The sequence below is a fragment of the Calonectris borealis genome, chromosome 23 (assembly GCF_964195595.1).
Source record: "Calonectris borealis chromosome 23, bCalBor7.hap1.2, whole genome shotgun sequence".
NCBI classification, from domain to species: Eukaryota; Metazoa; Chordata; class Aves; order Procellariiformes; family Procellariidae; genus Calonectris; species Calonectris borealis.
In genome coordinates, this window is record NC_134334.1 from 6,358,532 (window position 1) to 6,378,430 (window position 19,899).

Below are 19,899 nucleotides of genomic sequence, written 5' to 3' on the forward strand. Positions count from 1 at the left end.
TGATCTGCGCCTCAATACAGACGATAACCTCTAGACTGACTCTGCAGGGACACCGAGTACCTCCAGCCCCCCACGACAACTGACTTCGGCACCACTGAAAAACACTAGTCTTTATTAACAGCTAAATGTTTAAATCAATGGGATTTCTTTAAACGTCAATGGTAAGGCTTGACCCTACATCAATAAAATTTAAAGAAGAGATGGTCAGATTCAGGAATAATCTTCTTGTACCGTCATACAAGAAAGCAACTTGCCTAACGAGAACTTTAGATAGATGGCTTTCGGTGTTATTCAGCAAAGGTATCAGAATCTGGCCCCAAGGAAGAATGAGTGAATTTGTGTATATGTGTGTTTGGGAGGGGTTAAAATGAAATGTTTAGTTTAATATATTAAAAACAAAAAGTATTTATATGTTTCTTTGAGAGCTGAAGTTTTCAAGATTAGCTAAAAACGGTGTATGCTTAAATGAGAAATTACAAAAATGCAGATTTGCTGCAAATTCCTCTTTCAGCGTTGTCTGTGTGTATAGCGCAACTAAAAATTAATCTTTTTTAACAGAACTGCAGGAGAGTTCTAAATCGTGAAGCATATTACTTATCCTGCATTTTCCTAACGTTTCTTGTTATTCTAAATTGAAACAAGACTGAATATATGAGCAATATATTGAATATGTCAGTCTAGTAATAATTTGTTGACTTTTAATACGAATGTAGATCTTGAAAGAATCTCGTGAGTACAGTTTCTAAATAATAATGGAATGATAAAATATTTCTCATGTCTTAAATGTCTTCATATGGTGTTTGTGTACAAATATGTGCACACACTGTTCACATGATCAGCTACCAAAATTATACTAGAAAGGACATTCTCAAGGTTGTGAAGTCAAGCTCAAATGCTACTTTTTCCTAATATAGCCTGAAGTCAGCCCAACTCTGCATGTATTCTGATTAAGCCCTTTATTATAAGAGCACTCCCTATTTTTCCCCAACGCTTTCTTTTTTCAGTACATGGAGGCAGTACTTGTTTTTTGTATTATTGCGTGTCCCAACACATTCTTATTTTGTGCTATTAAGAAAGAACTAAGATCCTGATAGCTTTTTTTTTAATTAACTCTCCGTACTGCAGTGTCTGTATAATTCACTAATTAGTTACAAGTAATCTCTTACTGCTGCTCTTGGGTGTGTATGTGTGTGTTTGCGCCAGGGCATAACTTCGTTTTCTAAACTGAGGAAGCTTGAGAAGATAAACCAGAATTATTCATTAATATTGAGTGTCCAATTTAAGATAACTAGGATCTGATACTGGTTTTTTTGTTTGTTTCTTTCCTTTCACCCCCCCACCCCGACCCGCTAAGTATTCTCTAGTGCTGTCTCTGTGCAAAAACATTCTGTCGTTTGATCTGAGTTTTGCCCGAGAGCTTAGCACATCTGCAAAGCAACTTCTGGGGCACAAACCCAGCAGCAAGAAACGAAGGAACACAATATCAGTCACAGGTGTGAAATATTTAGCTTTGAGTGACCTGTCCCTGTGAAACAATCTAATATTCCAGGATTGTATTCAGTAACCTGGGTCCAGAGATATTCCCATACGCTGGGATGCTGGGGAAATGTGCTGATGACCCTAAAACTGGTCACAGTATGCTTTTTATAAGCTGCTTCGGGCTCCCTGTGCTTCACAGCCTTGTCTTGAGAGGCCGGAGGCGGCTTTGCACAGAACCCGGGCAGAAGAGTGAGGGGGCTTCGCTGAAGCCCAGTGACGTGAGCTTGGGGAAAAGCGCCCATGCGAGCTGCGCCGGGCCGGCTGAGCTGGGCTTGGCTGCGCTCCGGGCCCGGGTAGGGGGGAGGCAGCGCTTCTCGGCGGGGGAGCCGCGGGGCCGAGCCCCGGGCAGGCGGGGGGAGCCCCGGGCAGGCGACGGGAGCCCCGGGCAGGCGGCGGGAGCCCGGCGGGCCGGCGCTCGGCCTGCGGGGCGACTGGCGTCTGTCCCGGGTCCTGAACGCCTCGCGGCCCGTCGCCCGCAGCGGCTGCCCTTCAGCAGCCGCTGCCAAAGGTATTTTTAAAGCGATGTAGCCCTTCTGTCCTTAGTGGCACCCCATGCCGGTCCGCCGAGCCAAATTTGGCACTGATACCAGCGGCTTAGCCCATGGGACAGGGACGCATGTGGGACACTACTGGAATTAACCCCAAGCCCAGTGCCCACCTCCTGGGAGGATTCACAGCTAGCAGCCGTGAAGCTGTTGGGGAAGGCATCCCAGCTCACGGCCACGGTCCCAGAGCTGGCATCAGTGCCTGTCAGTTCCTCTCCAGTGCAGCGTGGAGCGTCTGGACTGATCATTGTCCTGGAAGGATGCAACCTCCTGCTGCAACCCTCCGGCAAAGGCGTGTCCAGACCCGGTGGGATGCTCTGGTCAGGGTCGGGACTGAGCTCTTAGGGCAGAGGGAGAGGAGCGCTCTGGAGGGCATTTCTGCATCTTCTGACCGCGTGCTAAGCCGTGACCGAAAAAACACCCACAAAAGGCAATGCAGACTTTGTACAAAAGTTTATTGCTCCATACCCCACCCCCGCGGAGGCTCCGGGGGGAGCCTGATGTCTGGCTGCTGGACACCGGCCTGGAGGCTCAGGAAGCGCTTGGGAGCCGGTCCCGGCTTCAGCTTCTCCCTCTCCTCCAGAAACCTGGGAGAGAAGGGCAGAGAGCTGCTGGGGGAGCCGCTCCGAGGCTTTCAGCCGGGGACAGCGGCCGCTCTCAGCGGCTGCCCCGGCCGCCTCCGCTTGGGCGGGCAGGGGCAAGCTCCGGCCCCCCGCGCTTTTCTGTGCCGCGGGGAGCCGCGGGCTCCGACCCGGGACCTACGGGCTTTGTACTGGTTGCATCCCAGCCCCGTCTGCGCGCCGATCCTCTCCATCCTCGTCCCAAAGCAGCCGGAGAAGTGCCTCCGTCTGTAGGAGGAGAGGAGGCTCCTCCACGGGCTCTGCCCCTCCGCCGGCTGGGGAGGGCTGGGCGCCGGGAGCGGGGCAGCCGGCGGGCCGCTCTCCGCCCCCGGGAGGTCCCACTCAGAGCCGCCGTCCTCAGCCCCGGCCACCGGCTCGTCTTCCAGGCCCCGTTCCCCTTCCTCCTCCCGGAGCTGCCCCAGCGCCTCCAGGAGGTCCTGGAGAGGGGAGGAGAGGAACGACGGTCGCGGTGGGGGGACGGGGAGCCCCGCTCCTGCCCGCTTCGCCCCGGCCGGATGGGGCGCCCCGGGAGCCCCGGCCCGCCCCGGCCCCGATACCTGCAGGGACCGCAGCTCCGCACCGTGCTCGCCGCCGGCCGGCTGCGCTCCTGCCCACGGCAGGACGAGCAGCAGCAGGGAGGCCCCGCAGCACAGAGCCGAGAGCTGCATCCTATCCTATCCTATCCTATCCTATCCTATCCTATCCTATCCTATCCTATCCTATCCTATCCCAACCCAGCTCGGCACCGTGTCGCTGCTTTGCCCATGGATGCCTCTCCTTATATCCCCACTTTGTGCCCGGAGGGAGCTCAGCTGCCTCCTGCCAGATCCCCGCAGGAGCCAGAGTGCCGCACTCTGCCCCCCGGCTTCGATAAGGGAACTGGTTGCAACTGGCCCCACAGGTGACCCTCCAGGAGAGGAGGGTACTCTGAGCAGAGCAAATCCTCCAGAGGGAGAGAACTGCCCCAAGTCATCTCCTCCCCTCCTTTTTCCCAGTGATTTCCTCCCCCTTCCACTCTCCATCACTGTTAGGTAGGAGTTGATGCAGTGAAAGGACCTTGCACTTTCTGCCTGTTTGCTCTGCCTGACATCTGCAGGCACGCAGGAGCTGTGAGCTGGCCCAAGCAGGGGGTTGATTTTCTCTCCAAGGGGATGAGGGATGGATCATTTCTCCTCCATGGGGGAGAGAAGTGGGGGGGATCGGAAATTTTCCTCTGTCTGCAGCAGCTCCCAGTAGCTTTTTGTTCTCTGTATACATATTTTTGTGCTATGTGAATAGACCACATCTGGAGATTTGGGTTTAGGAGATTTCCCTTCCTTGCAAATTCATGTGATGATGGTTCTTGCCTTCCTCTGGCATTGTCGGCAAACCCTTCCCTCTATAGCTAAGAGGCACTAACGTTTTAGTGGCTTATGTCTGCCTTGAGCGATGATATAACTGACCACTTTGCTATAAATGTTACTTGCTCTCCAGCCATGCCTTGGCTATGGCAGCAAATCAGTCACCACCCTCTCCTCGTATCCCACCATCTTTCCCATAAATGATGGTGTGTTCTGTCCCCCACAGCTTGGGTGGGAGTGAGAAATTTCTGTGGAACAAATGTTCTTTCCAGAAAGCTCAGGGCCCTTACCCGAAGAAAGAGATTTTGTAGATCTTTGGATTTAGGCTTCTCAGATAAAAGTGTCTGAATTACCAATTTGGTGACTGTAACAGGCAGCCTGTTTGTATGAAACTTTCTCTTATTTTGCCTCAGAGCTTTACAGCAGTTTCTTATTAACTTTCAGTAAAACTTTTGGCGTCTCGCCTGTGTAAGTGGCAAATTTCAGCTATAAATGAGTACAATTTCCACTGGTCCCGGGGTGCAAATCAAGATGACCCTGTTAGATCCTTAGAGAATGAAAGGCAGAACTCATGCTATCCAGTGGGTAGAGCAGCAGACAGGGTCCTTTCAATCACCGTCTGGGTAATATTAAAGCAATTACACTAAGTCTCTGCCTTCTGCCCTCTGCGTTTGCTTAGCCAGCACACTCATAAATCTCTCTGATTTCACTTGTTATGCAGTGATTTCTGCTTGGCCTTTTGTTTCAGAGACTATTCTAAAGCTCAGCAAAGCCAAAGAAAGCCTTTCGTCTGAGTTCAGACGGTTTTGAACCAAGCTGTTGTGGACTTATTACTGCTAGGTGCTGTATGAACAGGCAACAATATACATTATTTTTTTACATCTCCTTCCCCCATTTTCTTGTCCTTCTGTTCCACAAATCTACCTACGGCTGACATAATTTATCTTAGATTGAAAGCAAGCTAGCAATATCAGCTGGTGCAGGACAATGATCTCTGCATCCAGCAGTCTTAACAGTTGGCAAGTGGTTTTGTTTAAAGCATCACAGCAACAAAGAATCTGGCAGAGAAATAAGGTGCGTGTTTTGAAAGTACGGTACATGAATGAAGGAAGCTCGCATCAGGTGGGAGTGTTATATTTATACAGAATAAAGGCAGATAGCTAAGGTGAGGATGTGCATCATCCTCGATTTTGTGTGTAGTAAAGACAGATGGGAGTGGAAAGGGATAAAGCAGTGAGAGTATATAGAATCTGCGTGATGACCAAGGGAAATAAATACAACTTAGCCCTCTCATAATAAACTAGGCAGACTTGAGTCTTGGATGAGACCAAATCTTGATTGCTGCCTAACATCACTTATAAACAGGTACCCCAAAAGCAGACATATTTGAGAAAGATATCTGTATGTTTCTTTCTGCGTAGAAATAATTTTATTGCAGGCTTTTCTTCTTGGCAACTTCTGTAATCCTAGTCTGTAAATTCATGCACTGCTGCTTAGTGGAGATGGAAATGACACAGCTAGAGATGAGCTTCCCCCATCTGACTGGCATGCTAACTTCAAAGGTTAGCTTTGATTATTTAAATGCTAATAGAACTCAGCAAATTACCTAAAGTACAAACACACCTGGCTTCAGTCCTACGGATCTAATTATGCAGCCTTTTATGTGAAATAAATTGTTCTTGCTTTCTTAAAAGTGGCTTTTTAAAATGTTCACACAAAATGCCAGGTGATGGGATGGCACATTACCAGCTCAGCCTCTGTGGAATTGGAGCTCTTATCTGTTTCTTATTCATCTTCTGTAGGGTTCTCTTCACAAGTGCTCACAGCTCAGTCTTCAACCTCCTCTGACCTCTGTTATTTTATCCACAAATAATTTCAATCACCCAAAGATTATGTTAGAGTAGCTGAGTTTGGAAACAGGCTGAGGATGTCCAGGAAACAAACTCCAGTAGCACTTACCCTTCATTGGATTTTCAGTGTTGAAATTTCAACATCAGGAAGCTTTTATGCCTATGAGAATGTGCCTGCTCCTAAGGTTACTGAGAGCTGGGAGCAAGCTATCAGACCCAGGATTATTAGGAAGGAGGCTGTAACCTTCCCATTAGCACCAACTGTCACAAGATACTAGCTTTTCATTGTTTGACACCATAATGTCCGTGGGCTGTGTGGATTAACCTTTCCACCATATAGGTTGCACCTGGGCCAGCCCTAGGGCTAGCATACCCGAAGAGGGACTCTGTTTAAGAAAGCTGAATGCTTCATGTCAGGTTCCCACAAGTAAGCATGTCTGCTTCTTCTTAGCATAAGTTGTTGTGTATTGGGGGAAAAGAAGTGAAAATCTCTTCCTGACTGTATGAAGGTGTGTTAAGTTAAAAAAATGAGTCAGAAGTCTCTTTGCTCGGGTTTGTGCAGGGCAGAGGTCTTTGTATGATGGAAGCTACAGCAAGGGAGAGTGTTATCTGTATGGCGCAACAAGACTCCAGACCTCCAGGAGAATTTGCCCATGAATTACTGTGCAGTCTACGGGGCTCCATCTAGAAAAGGTGTTCACGCTGATCAGTAACCACAGTATTAATTTTAAGACATGCATAGCCTGTCTATTGATATGTGAATTATGCTGAAAACTGATTTATTCTTTCATCCTCCATTCCCCACTTTGATTCTTCATCTGACTGGTGAAATGCTTCATTTTCTTGTTGTTTTGCTTAGGAAAGGCAACACAGAGTACAATAAATTCATTATATGGACTATTCCATTGCTCAAGAGCTTGTACTCAGGGCTGTGTATGTAAGTGATGAGAGCATTCCTTGCCAGCGAGCGTCTGTTTAGGGCATTTTCACTGTTGCTGCTGCTTTATTATAAAAGTTAACTTAAACAGAGTAAGTAGCAAACAGCATAAGGCCTAACAAAAACTGTTAACTAGAGAAGCCTTCAGGATATGTGTTGAATTTTCTGCTCGGGATTTGTGTTGATAACTTCGTAACTACTGGTCTGAGGAGAGTAAGATTTGGAGGATGGAATAGCCATAGAGAGATAGAATTAATGGTAATTTCTAAATGTGAAAACATTGAAAGTGTAAAAGATTACAAGAAAATAGAGAGAGAAGCTGTATCTCCATTAACAAATCCTTCTGTGCTTTCTGGTCTCTGATAGTCAGCTCTTAAGTGTTGAAACATATGTTTATGAGCTTGTTGTACTGATGTCCTTCCTAGAGCAAGTCTGTAGTTTCTGGGTGGAAAACTGTATGTTGAAAATAGCATGAGAGAAGAACAAAGTTTCCTCTAGTTTGGCTCTGAATAGCTCTCCAGTGAGTCCTGGATTGCCTTCATCCTGTGGGAACTGTGGTTAGAAGGAGCAGGACCAAATCATAGAGTTTAAGTGATTGAGGCAGGCCCAGAAACTAGACCTCTAGCTGCTCCATGCAAACAGGCTTTCTTCATGAGAGCTGAACTGCCAGAGATTCAGAGCACATGCAGCTGGAGGGTTGCTGATGAACTTGCTCTGCATATATGTTTGTGGTCCATGTTGCAGTTTATACCCAGGGGTCCTGTTAGGAATAGGCTTATTACCAGAATATTTTCTTCCAGGAGATTGTGTCTTGTGGGCAAGAAAATGGGAGGAGTACAACTGCACAGCCCATCTGCCTGCTCCAAGCAAAAGGCTGGAAGTGAACAGCTGTGCCTTCATTTGTGACCGTCAGTGTAGAGATTTGTGTGAGCAGCCTTACTGATTTCCGTGGGGCTGCTTGCAGAGTTCAGCTCTCATCAACATCGGGATAGCACAGTCATGATCTTGGCAAACCAGCCTTCATACAGAATTCCTTTCGCTCAGGATTTTGCCAAGTAGCTGTTCTCTGATTTGCTCATAGTTAGATTCAGTGAATACTTGGTTTGCTTAAAAAATAGAACTGGTCAGATACATTTTTTGTAGAATCTTGACTTTACTTTTTTGTTAGAAAAATGCTTTGCGATATCTGGATCTGTCTATGGAAGAGTAGGGTGCCCTTGAACTTTCTTTAAAGAAGGGTAGCATTTTTTTTTTTTGGACAAGATGAGATATACTAGTAAGAAACAATTGTGGGTTTTTTTCGTAAAATGTAGCTCTCATTCCTCTGTCAGTGGCAGATCCAAATGCAGAGTAACAGCTTTCTACTGATGTCAGCTAAGACAGCTACCCTTTTAGTTCAAATTGTGGTGGTCAAAGATGTGGGGCTTTGTGTCCTGGTTTCTGATGACTCTCTTGTGAAGATGGCTATGTCAGTCTTGTTACCATTATACTTATGTTTAGACAGTAATATCTTAACTTCAGAAAGGTTCTTTTGGTAAAAAGAAGGGCTTGTTTGATTGCATGTCTTTTTTTTTTTTTCTTTTTTTAAGAGCAGCTAAAAAGTCCTTTTTGCCAGAAAGCAGCTCTCTGAAATGCTTCTGAATTCTAGTGGATTGTGTCTAACTGCAAACTGGGGCACTGTTTCAGTTTCAGGAATGATACATGAAAGAATCACAGCAAAGGCTTGAAGCAAATTCACCAAATTATGGGAAACCAGTTTATTATCTGTGACATAATGAGACTTGTTTATTTATACATTTAGTACACAAACAGTACAAGTATTTTTTGTAATTAAATTTCTGATAGATGTGCACAAATGATACAAATAGGCAGCACATCAATGGTGTATTCTATTGGCCAAGTAATTCAGGGGAGAGGTGGAGAGCAATTTGCTCAGTACATCATGTAGTAGATGGATTGGTGGAGCCAATGTGAATAAGGGCTGAATATCTCACTGGAAGGCAACAGGTCCTTTGAAACCACAAAGTCAGTCCTGTCAAGAAAGCAGAGGAATGAGTAAAAGAAAGAGAAGTGGACAGGATTTCACGCATGGAAATTAACTGATTTCTTACTGTTCTAGGGCCAGGTTCAGCTCCACTGTTCTGCTCAGAGTTTCTTTGGATTGACACAAGCATCCCTGGGGAGCTGGTGAAAACCTCTCTGATCTGGCTTCTGTGACAAGATGAAATGCATACAGCTGACTTGAAGAAAGGAGTGAAAGCAGGTAAAGCAGAGATGTGGCATTCACAGGTTTTAAGTATGCATTTGATGACAGTGAATTCTGAGGAGGGTAAAAGTTACTTTAAGGCACCATTTCCTTAAAGTTGAATTAAATCTGCTCTTCTGCATATTTATGCAAGTTATACATGAATGCACAGACCACCTGCCTCTGGCTTTCTCTTACCGTAGTAAGCAGTTAGCATCCCAGTCCACTCAGTGACCCAATTCTGTCCAGCTTGACACCAAAACAGCCCCCGGAGACGCCCTTTTTGCTTCTGCCTCGGTATCTACGGGGTAAACTTAAGAGGTCACTGAAGAACCTCTGGACAGCACTGTCACCCATGGACATGCTCTCAGGCTGATCCTTGGTGTTTCGGGTCCACCGGAATTCAGCATCTTGCTGATCGAAGGCACCTGTTGGGATCATGTCGTCTTGCTCACGGTCCCTCTCTTCGGAGACCAGGGGATGCTCCAGGTCCCCATCTAACAGTTTGGACAGACTCTGAAAAAAGGGAAAGGGAGATGGTGGAGAGGGAGGAGAGGAGAAAAAGCAGGGGTTCTGGGAACTCTGTCATTATTTTCGTCTAAGCCATGCTCAGTGCTAGAAACTTATTTTGAACGTTTATCAAAAGATGAAAGTACTGAAGTGACTGCTGAAGCTGGTGATGGTTATCTTTAGTTTCTTCTAGCTCACCAAGCTGCTCTAAGCTAAACTGTATGCTGTCTTAAAATGCTCTAAGGCTCTATGCTGTTACCGTGTTCTATAGTTCTGAGCCGACAAACTGCCAGTTAAGTCTTTCCTGGAGCTGGGGATCTGGGGTATAGGATAAATTGTGAAAGACTATGAAAGAGGCTTGGTCAAGAGTGAATAAGGAACAGGAAAAAATTGTTGATACCTTGGAATAATACGAGAAGCGATGCAATGCAATGACAGGAGACATGCTGAAATTGGTGCTAGAAGGATTATATATTTCTGTACAGATTGGGAGGTTACTTCATATTTGGGAATACCAGATCCCTAGTCAGGTAGCTGAAATGTGTTTTCCTAAAATGACTTGGAATTCCTGCGCACACAAATACACACAGACACACACATGCACTTTCTCTTTTTCTCACGTTCTACCTCTGGGACCCTCAAGCAGGGACTGCATTACTGCACTACTGAGCTGAGGAGGAGATCATGCAGGTACAACCCATTAATCCCATTAATTCTTTTTTCAGCTTAAACCAGGAGATTAGGGAGGAGCATGCAGGTGACTGCTCTAGGGGTCTAGATCAGAGTCCTTCCAGGAAAACTACTTTTACTCCAAAAGTTTACTGCTTCACTTAGTCACAGGATTACTCTAAATTTGCAATCCCCAAATTGGCTCCACAGGAAAAAACATTTTCCTTTCAATTGCCTCATGTGATCAGAAATTTAAATCCAGTAATCGATTACTTTCGTTTCCCTCCATTTAATAACTCTGTGTCTGCCCACTCAGGGTTCCTGCTGTCATGATCTCTTTGAGTGTCTCCTACTGCTTTAGCTGGGGTTGGAAGAAATGGAGCTAATCTGAAGTGTCTAAGTCCTAAAGAAGTATCAGCTTCTTTCAGTTCTATCGAGCAGCCGGTCACTTACCTGTAAGCTGGAAATGGGCCTGGCCCTTGCCTGGTTTTGACTGACAATAAGCAGCAGAAGGAATCCAGGGCAAAAACGAAGTTTCACGTTCATCTTCATGTTTTGGTGTCTCTGATTCCTCCTCCCTTTGAGTCTCTCCAGTTCAGTGTTGCTGTGTCTCCAGCTACCAGCCTTTATATCTTCCTCCAACCCCTCCCAAGTCTACCTTTTGAGTTCCTGCCAGTGCAAGGATTGGTTTGAGGTTCTCATCTGTTTTCATTCTCCCAGGAGGAGGAGGGAGGAAATAGTTCTCTTTTCTGATGGCGAATAAAAGGAGCATTTTACACTTCGGCAATGCAGCATCATTCTGTTGCTGTGAATCTGAAGGTATCTGCAGCCTGCTGTCTTGGTGCCACTTACATATGTCAGTTTGCTTAGCTCAGTGTTCCTTGGGTTGACTGCTAAACCTTTCCTTTCCATCCAGAGAAAAATAATTGTGAGAGAAGTAGAAAGTGAGACAGGAAGCAAATTGTTTCCACTACACATTCACCTGGCTCCTTTGTCACTGTGAAGTACCAAATCAGAGGGACAAGGGTCTCATAAAACACGCTATGTAAGAACTAAGTGTTATTACCTAACATAATAATATGGCATTAGTAACCTATGAGACAAAAGAGTGTGATTTGGAGAAGAAGGGAAATCCAAGTCCTAAAAATATGGCAAGTAAGTTGCATTAATTACTGGCCTGAGTGTCAGGGAGTGTGGCTGAAACCAGGCTGACACATGCACAGAAAGCTTCTATATGACTTGAAAAATAAATTCCTCTTTTCCCCTGGATCCAGCTTGAAACATTTCCTTTATGCGTTCTTTCTCATGTTTAGCATACACAATTTGTATTAAATCTGAGATTAGTCTGAAAGGAGCACAGCTCCAACATCTTTCTTACCACATGTACAGTTACAGGGACATTAGAAAGCTGCAGGATCAGAATATGTGTTTGGTGGGTTTTTTGGTTTTGAGGGTTTTCTGGGTTGTTAAGATGGAGACTTCATCAACAAACGTCAGTCTATAAGAAGGGAGGAACCCCTGCAGACAGTAGAAAATATTTGGGAGACAAGAAATGGCTTCGTGCCCATTTCTGAAGTGATTTGAGTGTTCCTTTGTATGGCAAATCCTCCGTATAGCGTGGAAGGAACTATCAAGAAGAAGGCAGCTTGGCGTGTGTTGCTCATCTTCAACATTAAATTGTTTCCCAGCTTACTGAGATATTCCTCCTGTACCAGCAGAGAGCTTATTTCTTATTAAAAGAGTAGGGTTAGGGCATAGTATTCCTGCCTCATCTCTACAGGCTGCCACGAGGAAGCCGAGCTCGGAAGTTGATAGCGTGTGGCATGCTTAGATAGGTACCATTAGAGCACTGCCGCAGTAACTCATTATCCTTCTCCTTCCCAGCTCAGTGACCCCTTTCGGCCTCCCTCTCCTTCCCAATTGCTCAGGCCAGCATTTCCTGGCTCACTGCAGCTGGCTGAAAGGGCAGTGACGTGTTTGTAGCGCTTTCGTCAAAGTAGGATCGCCAAGTCCTTGATGGAAGCTGGCACCAGGGGCCCTTCATTATGAGACATTAACATTTAGCTGTGATATCCAAGCATTTGCCCGGTTGTCCCCCTCCCTTGCCCTCTCCCGAGTGGTCTAGCGGCTGAGCTGAGGCAGGATTCAGTGCACAGCATCATCATGAGCCCAGGCTTGCCTCGTAATTACCCAGCTGCAGGTGCTCTGCTTGCCCTTCTGGCACTTTATTGCCTTCACCTTAGGTTAGGTGCTGACAGCAAGGCCTTATTGCAGGAGGGGGTGCAGGGGGATCTGCAGCAGCAGCCCTCTACAGAAAAGGGACTTGGCACAGAGACTGCTGAGTTCGCTTACCTGGTGTAAAGCTGGCGTGTATCCACTGGATCTGCACCAGCACAATCCAGAGAAGAATTTGGTCCCTACCTCAGGGATGGCTGGGACTGTGTACTGGGAGGAACTCTGATCTCCTAGTGTCTGTGAGAGCCCATCTGTGGGGAATAAACCAAACTTTCGCTATTGGGGGACTCAGAAGGAGCTTCTCTTGTGGGCTGGTCATCCCCCAGTGGGCCATTGCACACATTTCCTTTCTCCTCCTGTCCAACAGCACCTTCTGTGGGACTGTAAAGGCCAGTAAGAGGATAGATTCAGTGCTGTCGCCACTCTTCTCTGGGGTCTCAAGAATGCTTTTTGCCTTTGCCTGATCTGTTCTGCTCTCACTAATATTCACTGATCTCTTTGATAGGGGTGAAGAGGGAATATATTCCTCTATAGCCCTTTGGAACAAGAAGGGGCATAGGCCACCAGAGGACAAGGAGGACAGCAGGCTGGCATTTAGTAGGAGGTCGTAGGTGGTTCTGGAGCATTGGGTTTTGATGGCAAAATTTTAATATTAGGTTTGTCAGGCACATTTACCACATTCCGCTGACGCTAATGAAGCCCAGCAGGGAAGCAGCAGTGAAGGCGGGGATGAAATAGCTGGAGATGGTGCTCAGTGCTAGTCAAATGGCTGTCTTGGTACGCTCTGTGGCTCACTGTTGCTCGCTGGGAGAGGAGTTGGGCCCAATTCTGATCTCTGCTGCAGCAGGGGTGGAAACAAAGAAGCCACGTGGGACTTCTGCATTTGGCCAGTAGCAGCCAAGATCAGTCTGACTTCTCTCATTATCCCTCAGTGCTGGCACTTGGATGGCATTAGGGAGAGAAGTGCGACATCCACTGATTCATTGGTGGGTGTTTCTGGCCCCCTTTCAATGATTCGTCTCCCAAAGGAGCGTTTTTTTCATGCATGAGGGCATTTTTAGTTTCAGTGGTCCTGCTGTGTGGTTTGGTGCTAAAGACCCCTGGCTTTGCTCTGTGCTAGTCTTGCTGATGTTGATAACAATTTTGCTGTAAATTCTTTTGACATCTAGAGGCAAGCTGCTTTTCCCAAGGTACTTTAAGCACACAGAGTCCCACTGCCTGTGGTTCAGCACTCTTCAGCAAATGGTATCCTCAGCTCTCAAAGGAAAAAATGGAGAGGGAATGGATCAAGTTATAGATGTAAATAATAATTGTAGAGCAGTGTAAAGCAGATGAAATGTGAAAACTGCTGGAGAGCTGGTATGAAAAACACAGACGGCTTTTACAGGCTGTAGTACTGGGGAAGATTCTTGGATTAATCATGGCAGGATGATGGGAAGAAAGGCGGGGTTTTGTATTAGACAAATGTGAGAAGCAAGCGGGGAATGAAGGCTAGGCAAACATTGTAGGATCAGCTGAAACATAATTGAGGATTTTTGGAGACCCTAGTAAAATGGATCCTGAAACAAATAGGAGTCAAGCTGAGGTGTTCGGAGCAATGGCACAAGACTTCTGGTCAGTGCCTGGTGAAAGGCAGAGGATAAAAGAAGTACTCACATTCCATAAATCCCCACCTGAAACTATATTTTTGGCTAAGCGTCATCTCTAGCAAGGTGAACACCATCTTGCTGCCCAGTTGTTTGCAAAGGTGGGAATGTCTACACAGGCAAATTGTAGGTATTCTGAAAATGCAACTGAAAACATGGATTAGCTGTGCATGGTTTTAAACCATGTAGGTCTTTTTAATCCTGTGGCAGCCAGTCTTCCTTCTCCCCAATCTTTAAGTTGGTCCTCAGAAATTCGTAGGCTGATCTCGCATTAAGCTGTTCAGAATCCAAGTCTTTCATTCTCTGTGTTGTATTAGATACCTTTGGTATTTCGACTGAGGTCTAACTGGTCTACATATTATTGCCTTAGTACAGAAAGATTGGACTTTCAGTGGGAGCTAGGTCAGGCCTCAGCTAATTAGCGGGTGAAAGCAGAAAGGCTGCTACATTAGTCTGCAGTTGATAACCTCTGACGGGAGGAAGAAAGAGAACCATTCCTGGGCAGCACGGAGGTTACATATCCCCCATTGTTTTGAGCTGAGAGAGATTTCCCCAGCAAAACTAGAAAGTCATTCCTGTGAGATCCCACCCAGCCTCTTTACTTCGGGTTGGCTGCCTTTCTCGTTAATGAGGTGTGTGGTGACCTCTCCTGGTGAATAGAAAATATGATTCCAAGTTCGGTTAGAACAAGTTCTGGTTAAAAAAATGAAAACAGATCAGACACTGAGAGAAGTTTTGATAAAATGACCACTTCAATCTTTGATTCAAGAACATGATACGTACAGTACGAGAAGGGGCTGAGTGGCTCTTTTGCAGGCTTTAGACTCTAGTAGCCATATAAGAATGTGTGAGTGGTTATGTCTTGGGAAGGCACATGGTATGTCTGTGATATATGAATGTGTGTGCATGATATTTAAAAGTCTGTGCGTACAGCAGAGTGTCAGATGTTCTGGTGGGTGGCTAAGTTTAGATGCACCACTAGATGTGTTGATCTGGACTCTTATAATGGATTTTGCAGAATGTAAGTTTCTGTAAGAAGAGATGGGACTGGGGAGGACGTTTCTTAAACATTTTGTCTGGGGTAACATTTGCTGGGTTTTTCTTTGCAACCTAGCGCATCCTGGAATAGCTCGGAGTGGTGTCAACAGTGCCCATTGATCTAGAAGGTTTGATAGCCAAGAAGCCAAATAAAGGGGCAAGAGGTCACACTATCCCATTGTGCTATTTATTGCTGCATGCCATTTGTCAGTATAGAGCGTGCAGAAGGAGAAGCCATTTCTAGAAATGGCTAAACAGCTACTGGAATGAAATGGCAGCTGTCCTAGAAGTTGCCGTGGTTGTTTACTTCCCCTCTCCCTCCTGTAACGGACTGGTGATGAATCTAAGAATAACTTGACTAACTAAAAATGTAGCCATTACATAAAGCCTGTCCTCCACTAAACACTCTGTAGATTTTCTTCAGCCTGTGAGAGAGTGGTGCTGTGCATAACCTCAATTTTGTATTCCCAGAGCAGGATCCCAATTATCCATTAGTTTTGACACATCTCAGACCCATGGACTTTCCTTGACTAGAGAGTTGTGTAGGTAGGTCCCTGCTTTTTGAGAACAGGGAGGTAAACTGTCTCAATTTTTGTTTGGCAGATAATTCATGTGCATATTATTCTTCCTCCTTCTTACATTTTCAGTCCTCTTCATTGATGCTTTTCATCAGTTCAGGCACAATTGGATACTTGCCTGTGCCCACGCTTGCTCACTAGGATTAGAAGGCAAATCCTGCATGTCACAGAGTGGCAAGCGGTTGGTTGTGCCGGGGAGACCATCCTGGAAGTCCGCAGTGGATGCACATCAGGCTACGTGTGAACAGGAAGAGCTCCTTCCTGCCTCGGGTGGGTGAGCCGCAGTGGGAGGAATGCAGCCTCATCCAGAGCTTAGCTAAGCTGCTCTTTCTTAGTAACTCCGTGTAGCTATGGTGACTCTTATCACCCACTGTTCTTGATTTGACAACTCTTCTTTGTTTTCCCAGAAAATACTCACTGTGTTCGCCAAGCTTCTGGAAATAGCTCCATCCTTTTGTGGTGGAGGATGGCATGGCCGTGGGCCAGAGCGGCAGGATATTTTAGCTGTTGCTTGTCAGCACAGTGAGATGGGCGAGTAGCGTTTCAAAAAGTAACACTTCTAAAGCTACGATAAGGTGCTCAGGCTACAGGGTTGGAGCCTGTGTTCATGCTTGAGATAAACTCCACTGTCGGCGCCACATTCACGCCTCCCCTGTCACATTAGGCACCCCATGGTCCTGCCTTTCCCACTAGTCACTTGCTGCAAAGCCTCAGCTCAGGGGTATCAGGCCCTGTGCCTTCATCTGCAGAGTCCCCAGGGGCTGCATTGCTCCGTGTGCCCTTGTGGTGACATTGAGGTGACTAGAGGAAATACTGTGCATTGGAATAGATTTGTCACTGAGGATTGCCATCCTGAACTTTGGACTCAGCCACTTCCCCTTGGGATGCACTGTCTAGCCATTGCTGTCTGGACAAAAGAGAAATGGGTGGACTAGCTATATGTCAGGGCTTGTGGTGTGAGTTAGGGGATGTACAGTAGCAGGGCTGCTTCCCCGTGTGAATGCAAACACCAAATGCACTGCCTGGGGAAAGGCGGTTAAATCTGCCTGTGGATGCTGAGGAAAGCAATGATTTCACTCCAGGTTACTCTCTCTGTAAAAGTTAATTTTGAGTCAAATGTTTAGTGGCTATGGGCTGGACAGAGTTATTCTGGAATTACAGGATTCCATTTAATTAATTTACAGGGACAAAAGACAGTTGTGTTAAGCAACTGAATGCTGCTAGAAAGCTGAAACCCTTGGGGCTGTGCCAATGGGTAAAAGAATCATTCCTCTAACCAAAATAGTTTAATCACTGCAAAAACAGAGTTTAAACCTAGCTTCAGGATGAGAACAATATGGAGTTCAAAGGTTTCCTCCTACATGGATGGTGTCAGCTTCAGCTCACAAAAGAGTGCTCCTTGTAAAGGCAAGTTGTATCATACCCGATGGGCTTATATGGACGGGGAAATGAACAGGATTTTTCACCAAGCTGAAGAGATCCTCTGTTCACTAAGTGATTGGAGAGTCGAGGTTACTACTTAATTAATATAACTGTCAACCAGATTGAGAAGCCATGAAACTGGTCGCTGTTGATCAGCTGGACGGATACAGCTTCAGTTCTCTCTCCCTCTAGGTGTTTCAGTCCAGACCTTGAAGGATTTTCAACCTATATAGGCCTAAATTCTTTACTCTCATAAATGATACAGTTCTATTGATGTAGGGAAGGTTTGGGCCATTTTCACAAATAAAAAAAAATTGGCTTACAGCTCCATGTGTGCACAGACAGCTTCATGTATGCCAGTCAGCAAATAGCATTTTGACACAATTTGCTTGCACTCAGTGGAGCAGTCAGGCTTGAGTAGCAGCTGCACATGGAGGGGTTGTGCAGATGTCTGTGCACGCCTGATAGGCTATAGGAAATGTTGGCCACACTTTCCTGTCAGTGATTTAGCTCCGTGGCCTGTTAAAAGGCCGCCTTTAAGCCTGAACTTTAACACCCTGCTTACATTGCTGTGCCCCACTGCAGTAAGTAGGATGTCCAAGAGTAAGTTTGATCCGTGTCTATCTGAACTTCCTGATCTGGGAGCAATTTCTTCTGTGTATCCACTCACTCTCTCCCCCAAGACTGGTCTCTGTCTGCTCTGCTTTGAAAGCTAGATGGAAAAGCTATGCAATAGTAAGCAGTAACAGACAGGTAGGATAAGAATACAGCCACACGATCTGTCTGAGTTGGACACATTACTAGTCCTTTTTACAGGAAATAGTGCTTTCTGAAACATGGGAGGACCCTCCAAAGGGTCTTCATTTGAGCACTCAAAACCCATCATTGAAAAACTCATCTTGTGAACAGGTGTCCATGCTGTAAACCCTTAACCGTGATCAGTTAAAACCAACAAGCTAGTACGGCTCCTCTTTGCACAGCTGATAGATGCCACAAAACTTTGGAGGCAGAGAATCCTTTTAGTGTCCCTTGCCCGCTGGAGATTCTTCACATAACTTCTACATTGTTTGACCAAGAGGATTTGTTTTACCATGTCACCTCCCTGAGGATAACAGCACATTTTTTGCCTAGTGTTGAAGTGTGAAGACCATTGTGAGCCATGACATCATATCTCAGGCCAGAGCAGATCAGGAAATGACCGAGAAGGCCTAAAATATTGGCCATGGGAAGAATGGATGGAGGAGAGAAGGGATATGATACAGCAACATTCTTTAGCCTAGATAGGTCAGATGCACCTGACAAGTGTACTAGGACCAAGAGATCTTTGACACTTTAGCACATGATGATATTTTAGTGCAGAGAGATGGCTTTTGAGAGGCAGAGGTGAACTAGGGTGCAAATCCACTAGATGACATGCTAATAAATCAGAGCTGCCCTTAGACAATAAAGAGTAAAGGGGATATGGACCTCAACAGCTAGAGTGCTCCGAATCTGACCTTTCTTTAACTCTGGGAGGCTTAAAATTAATTCTGGGTCCCAATCTCTAACCACAGCTGGAACAATAATTCCCTCCAGACACATCAAAACGACCAGTGAGGAAAGGCACATATGTATATTAATGGCTATGGCTGTTTTGAGGGGGTGGAAGGGAAGGAAGGTGGTAATAGGAGAAAACCAGCAAACTACATTTTCTAGAAAATTTAATGTTTTTTGCAAAAAGAAATTACTATAAGTGTTGGTTCATAAACTGAATAGTTTCCACTATTTTTGAACTGATGTAAACTAGAGGGGGTTAGTCAGGTTAAAAAAAAAAAAGGCGGGGGGGGCAGGAAGTTTGTAAGGTAAATTATCTCTGAGGTCTTGCTCAGTGGGTTACAAAGCTGAGGGCTTGTTTTAGTCCAAGATTCCAACAGCCGTGGGGCTTATCACTGAAGTCAGAGCCAAGACAAACCTTCGGACTGGGTGATGTCAGTCTCCTTTTGCCCACAGCGCAGGAGGCCTTCATTAAAGTCCAAACAGGCTTGACTCGCAGACAGATGTCATGCTGTCTTGCTGCTGGTTTTGTAAATAATCTGTTGTCCAAATTGCTAGAGCACATTTCTCTCTCTATGTAGTTCTCGCTCCTTGTTTCCTTGTGTCAAGCTTTGAGAGCAGGATGATTTAGATTAAGACTTAGCTGCTTATGGGTCTTTTATTCTGTAATTGTATGGGGCACAGGATTGGCCAGTGAGTAAAGTCTTGCTTTGAGAAGTGGAAATGTGCATCACTTTCATGGTCTTGTCTGCAGTCTAAGCAACTGTTTGTCTCTGTATTTCCCCCCTGCATGAAGTGTGTATGATGCTCCCCTGTTTCACACGGGTGTTATGAAACTAGGTTGCTGTCTCTGCAGCTTTGCAATTGTAGAGGCAAGAATGAATGAGAGCTTTTGCAGATACTCAGTAATTGCCTGGTGACCAGAAAGCTTCTACTGGAGGAGAGAGGCTGCATTTAAAACTTCTATACCTCCTAACTGTAACACTGTGTGGCTTTCCAGAGCTATTTTTTGCATATCCCTAATCATGATACTACTGTACTTTAAACCTCAAAACAGATCCCTACTTATACAGGTCTGAGAGCTTGATTTGGTACCCCTTAACTTAGCTTCAAAGCAAGTACCTTCATTGAGACAACAAAATGTCCCGTCCCTCCAGGCTGAGCTTCTAGGCCCAGTGCCCACCGATTCGTT

The 19,899-nt window shown here is 45.8% G+C and overlaps 3 protein-coding genes across 3 annotated transcripts in view; 1 reads left to right on the forward strand and 2 right to left on the reverse strand.

Moving 5' to 3' along the window:
* The window catches only part of CLCN6 (chloride voltage-gated channel 6), a 68,577-nt gene that overhangs the window by 30,511 nt on the left and 18,167 nt on the right, over nt 1-19,899 (forward strand). The window contains exon 23 of the transcript XR_012677075.1: nt 8,951-9,094. The gene's annotated coding sequence lies outside the window, so the exon portion shown is untranslated. The remainder of the gene's footprint in view (nt 1-8,950; nt 9,095-19,899) is intronic.
* LOC142092196 (natriuretic peptides A-like) lies at nt 2,521-3,374 on the reverse strand. The gene is made up of 3 exons (XM_075171915.1): nt 3,262-3,374; nt 2,847-3,141; nt 2,521-2,671 (listed from the first exon to the last, which is right to left on the reverse strand). Exons 1-3 carry the CDS (start codon nt 3,370-3,372, stop codon nt 2,646-2,648), a joined length of 432 nt encoding a protein of 143 aa, XP_075028016.1. The 5' UTR covers nt 3,373-3,374; the 3' UTR covers nt 2,521-2,645.
* Nucleotides 9,275-11,015, reverse strand: LOC142092450 (C-type natriuretic peptide 1-like). The gene is made up of 2 exons (XM_075172515.1): nt 10,709-11,015; nt 9,275-9,592 (listed from the first exon to the last, which is right to left on the reverse strand). Exons 1-2 carry the CDS (start codon nt 10,805-10,807, stop codon nt 9,287-9,289), a joined length of 405 nt encoding a protein of 134 aa, XP_075028616.1. The 5' UTR covers nt 10,808-11,015; the 3' UTR covers nt 9,275-9,286.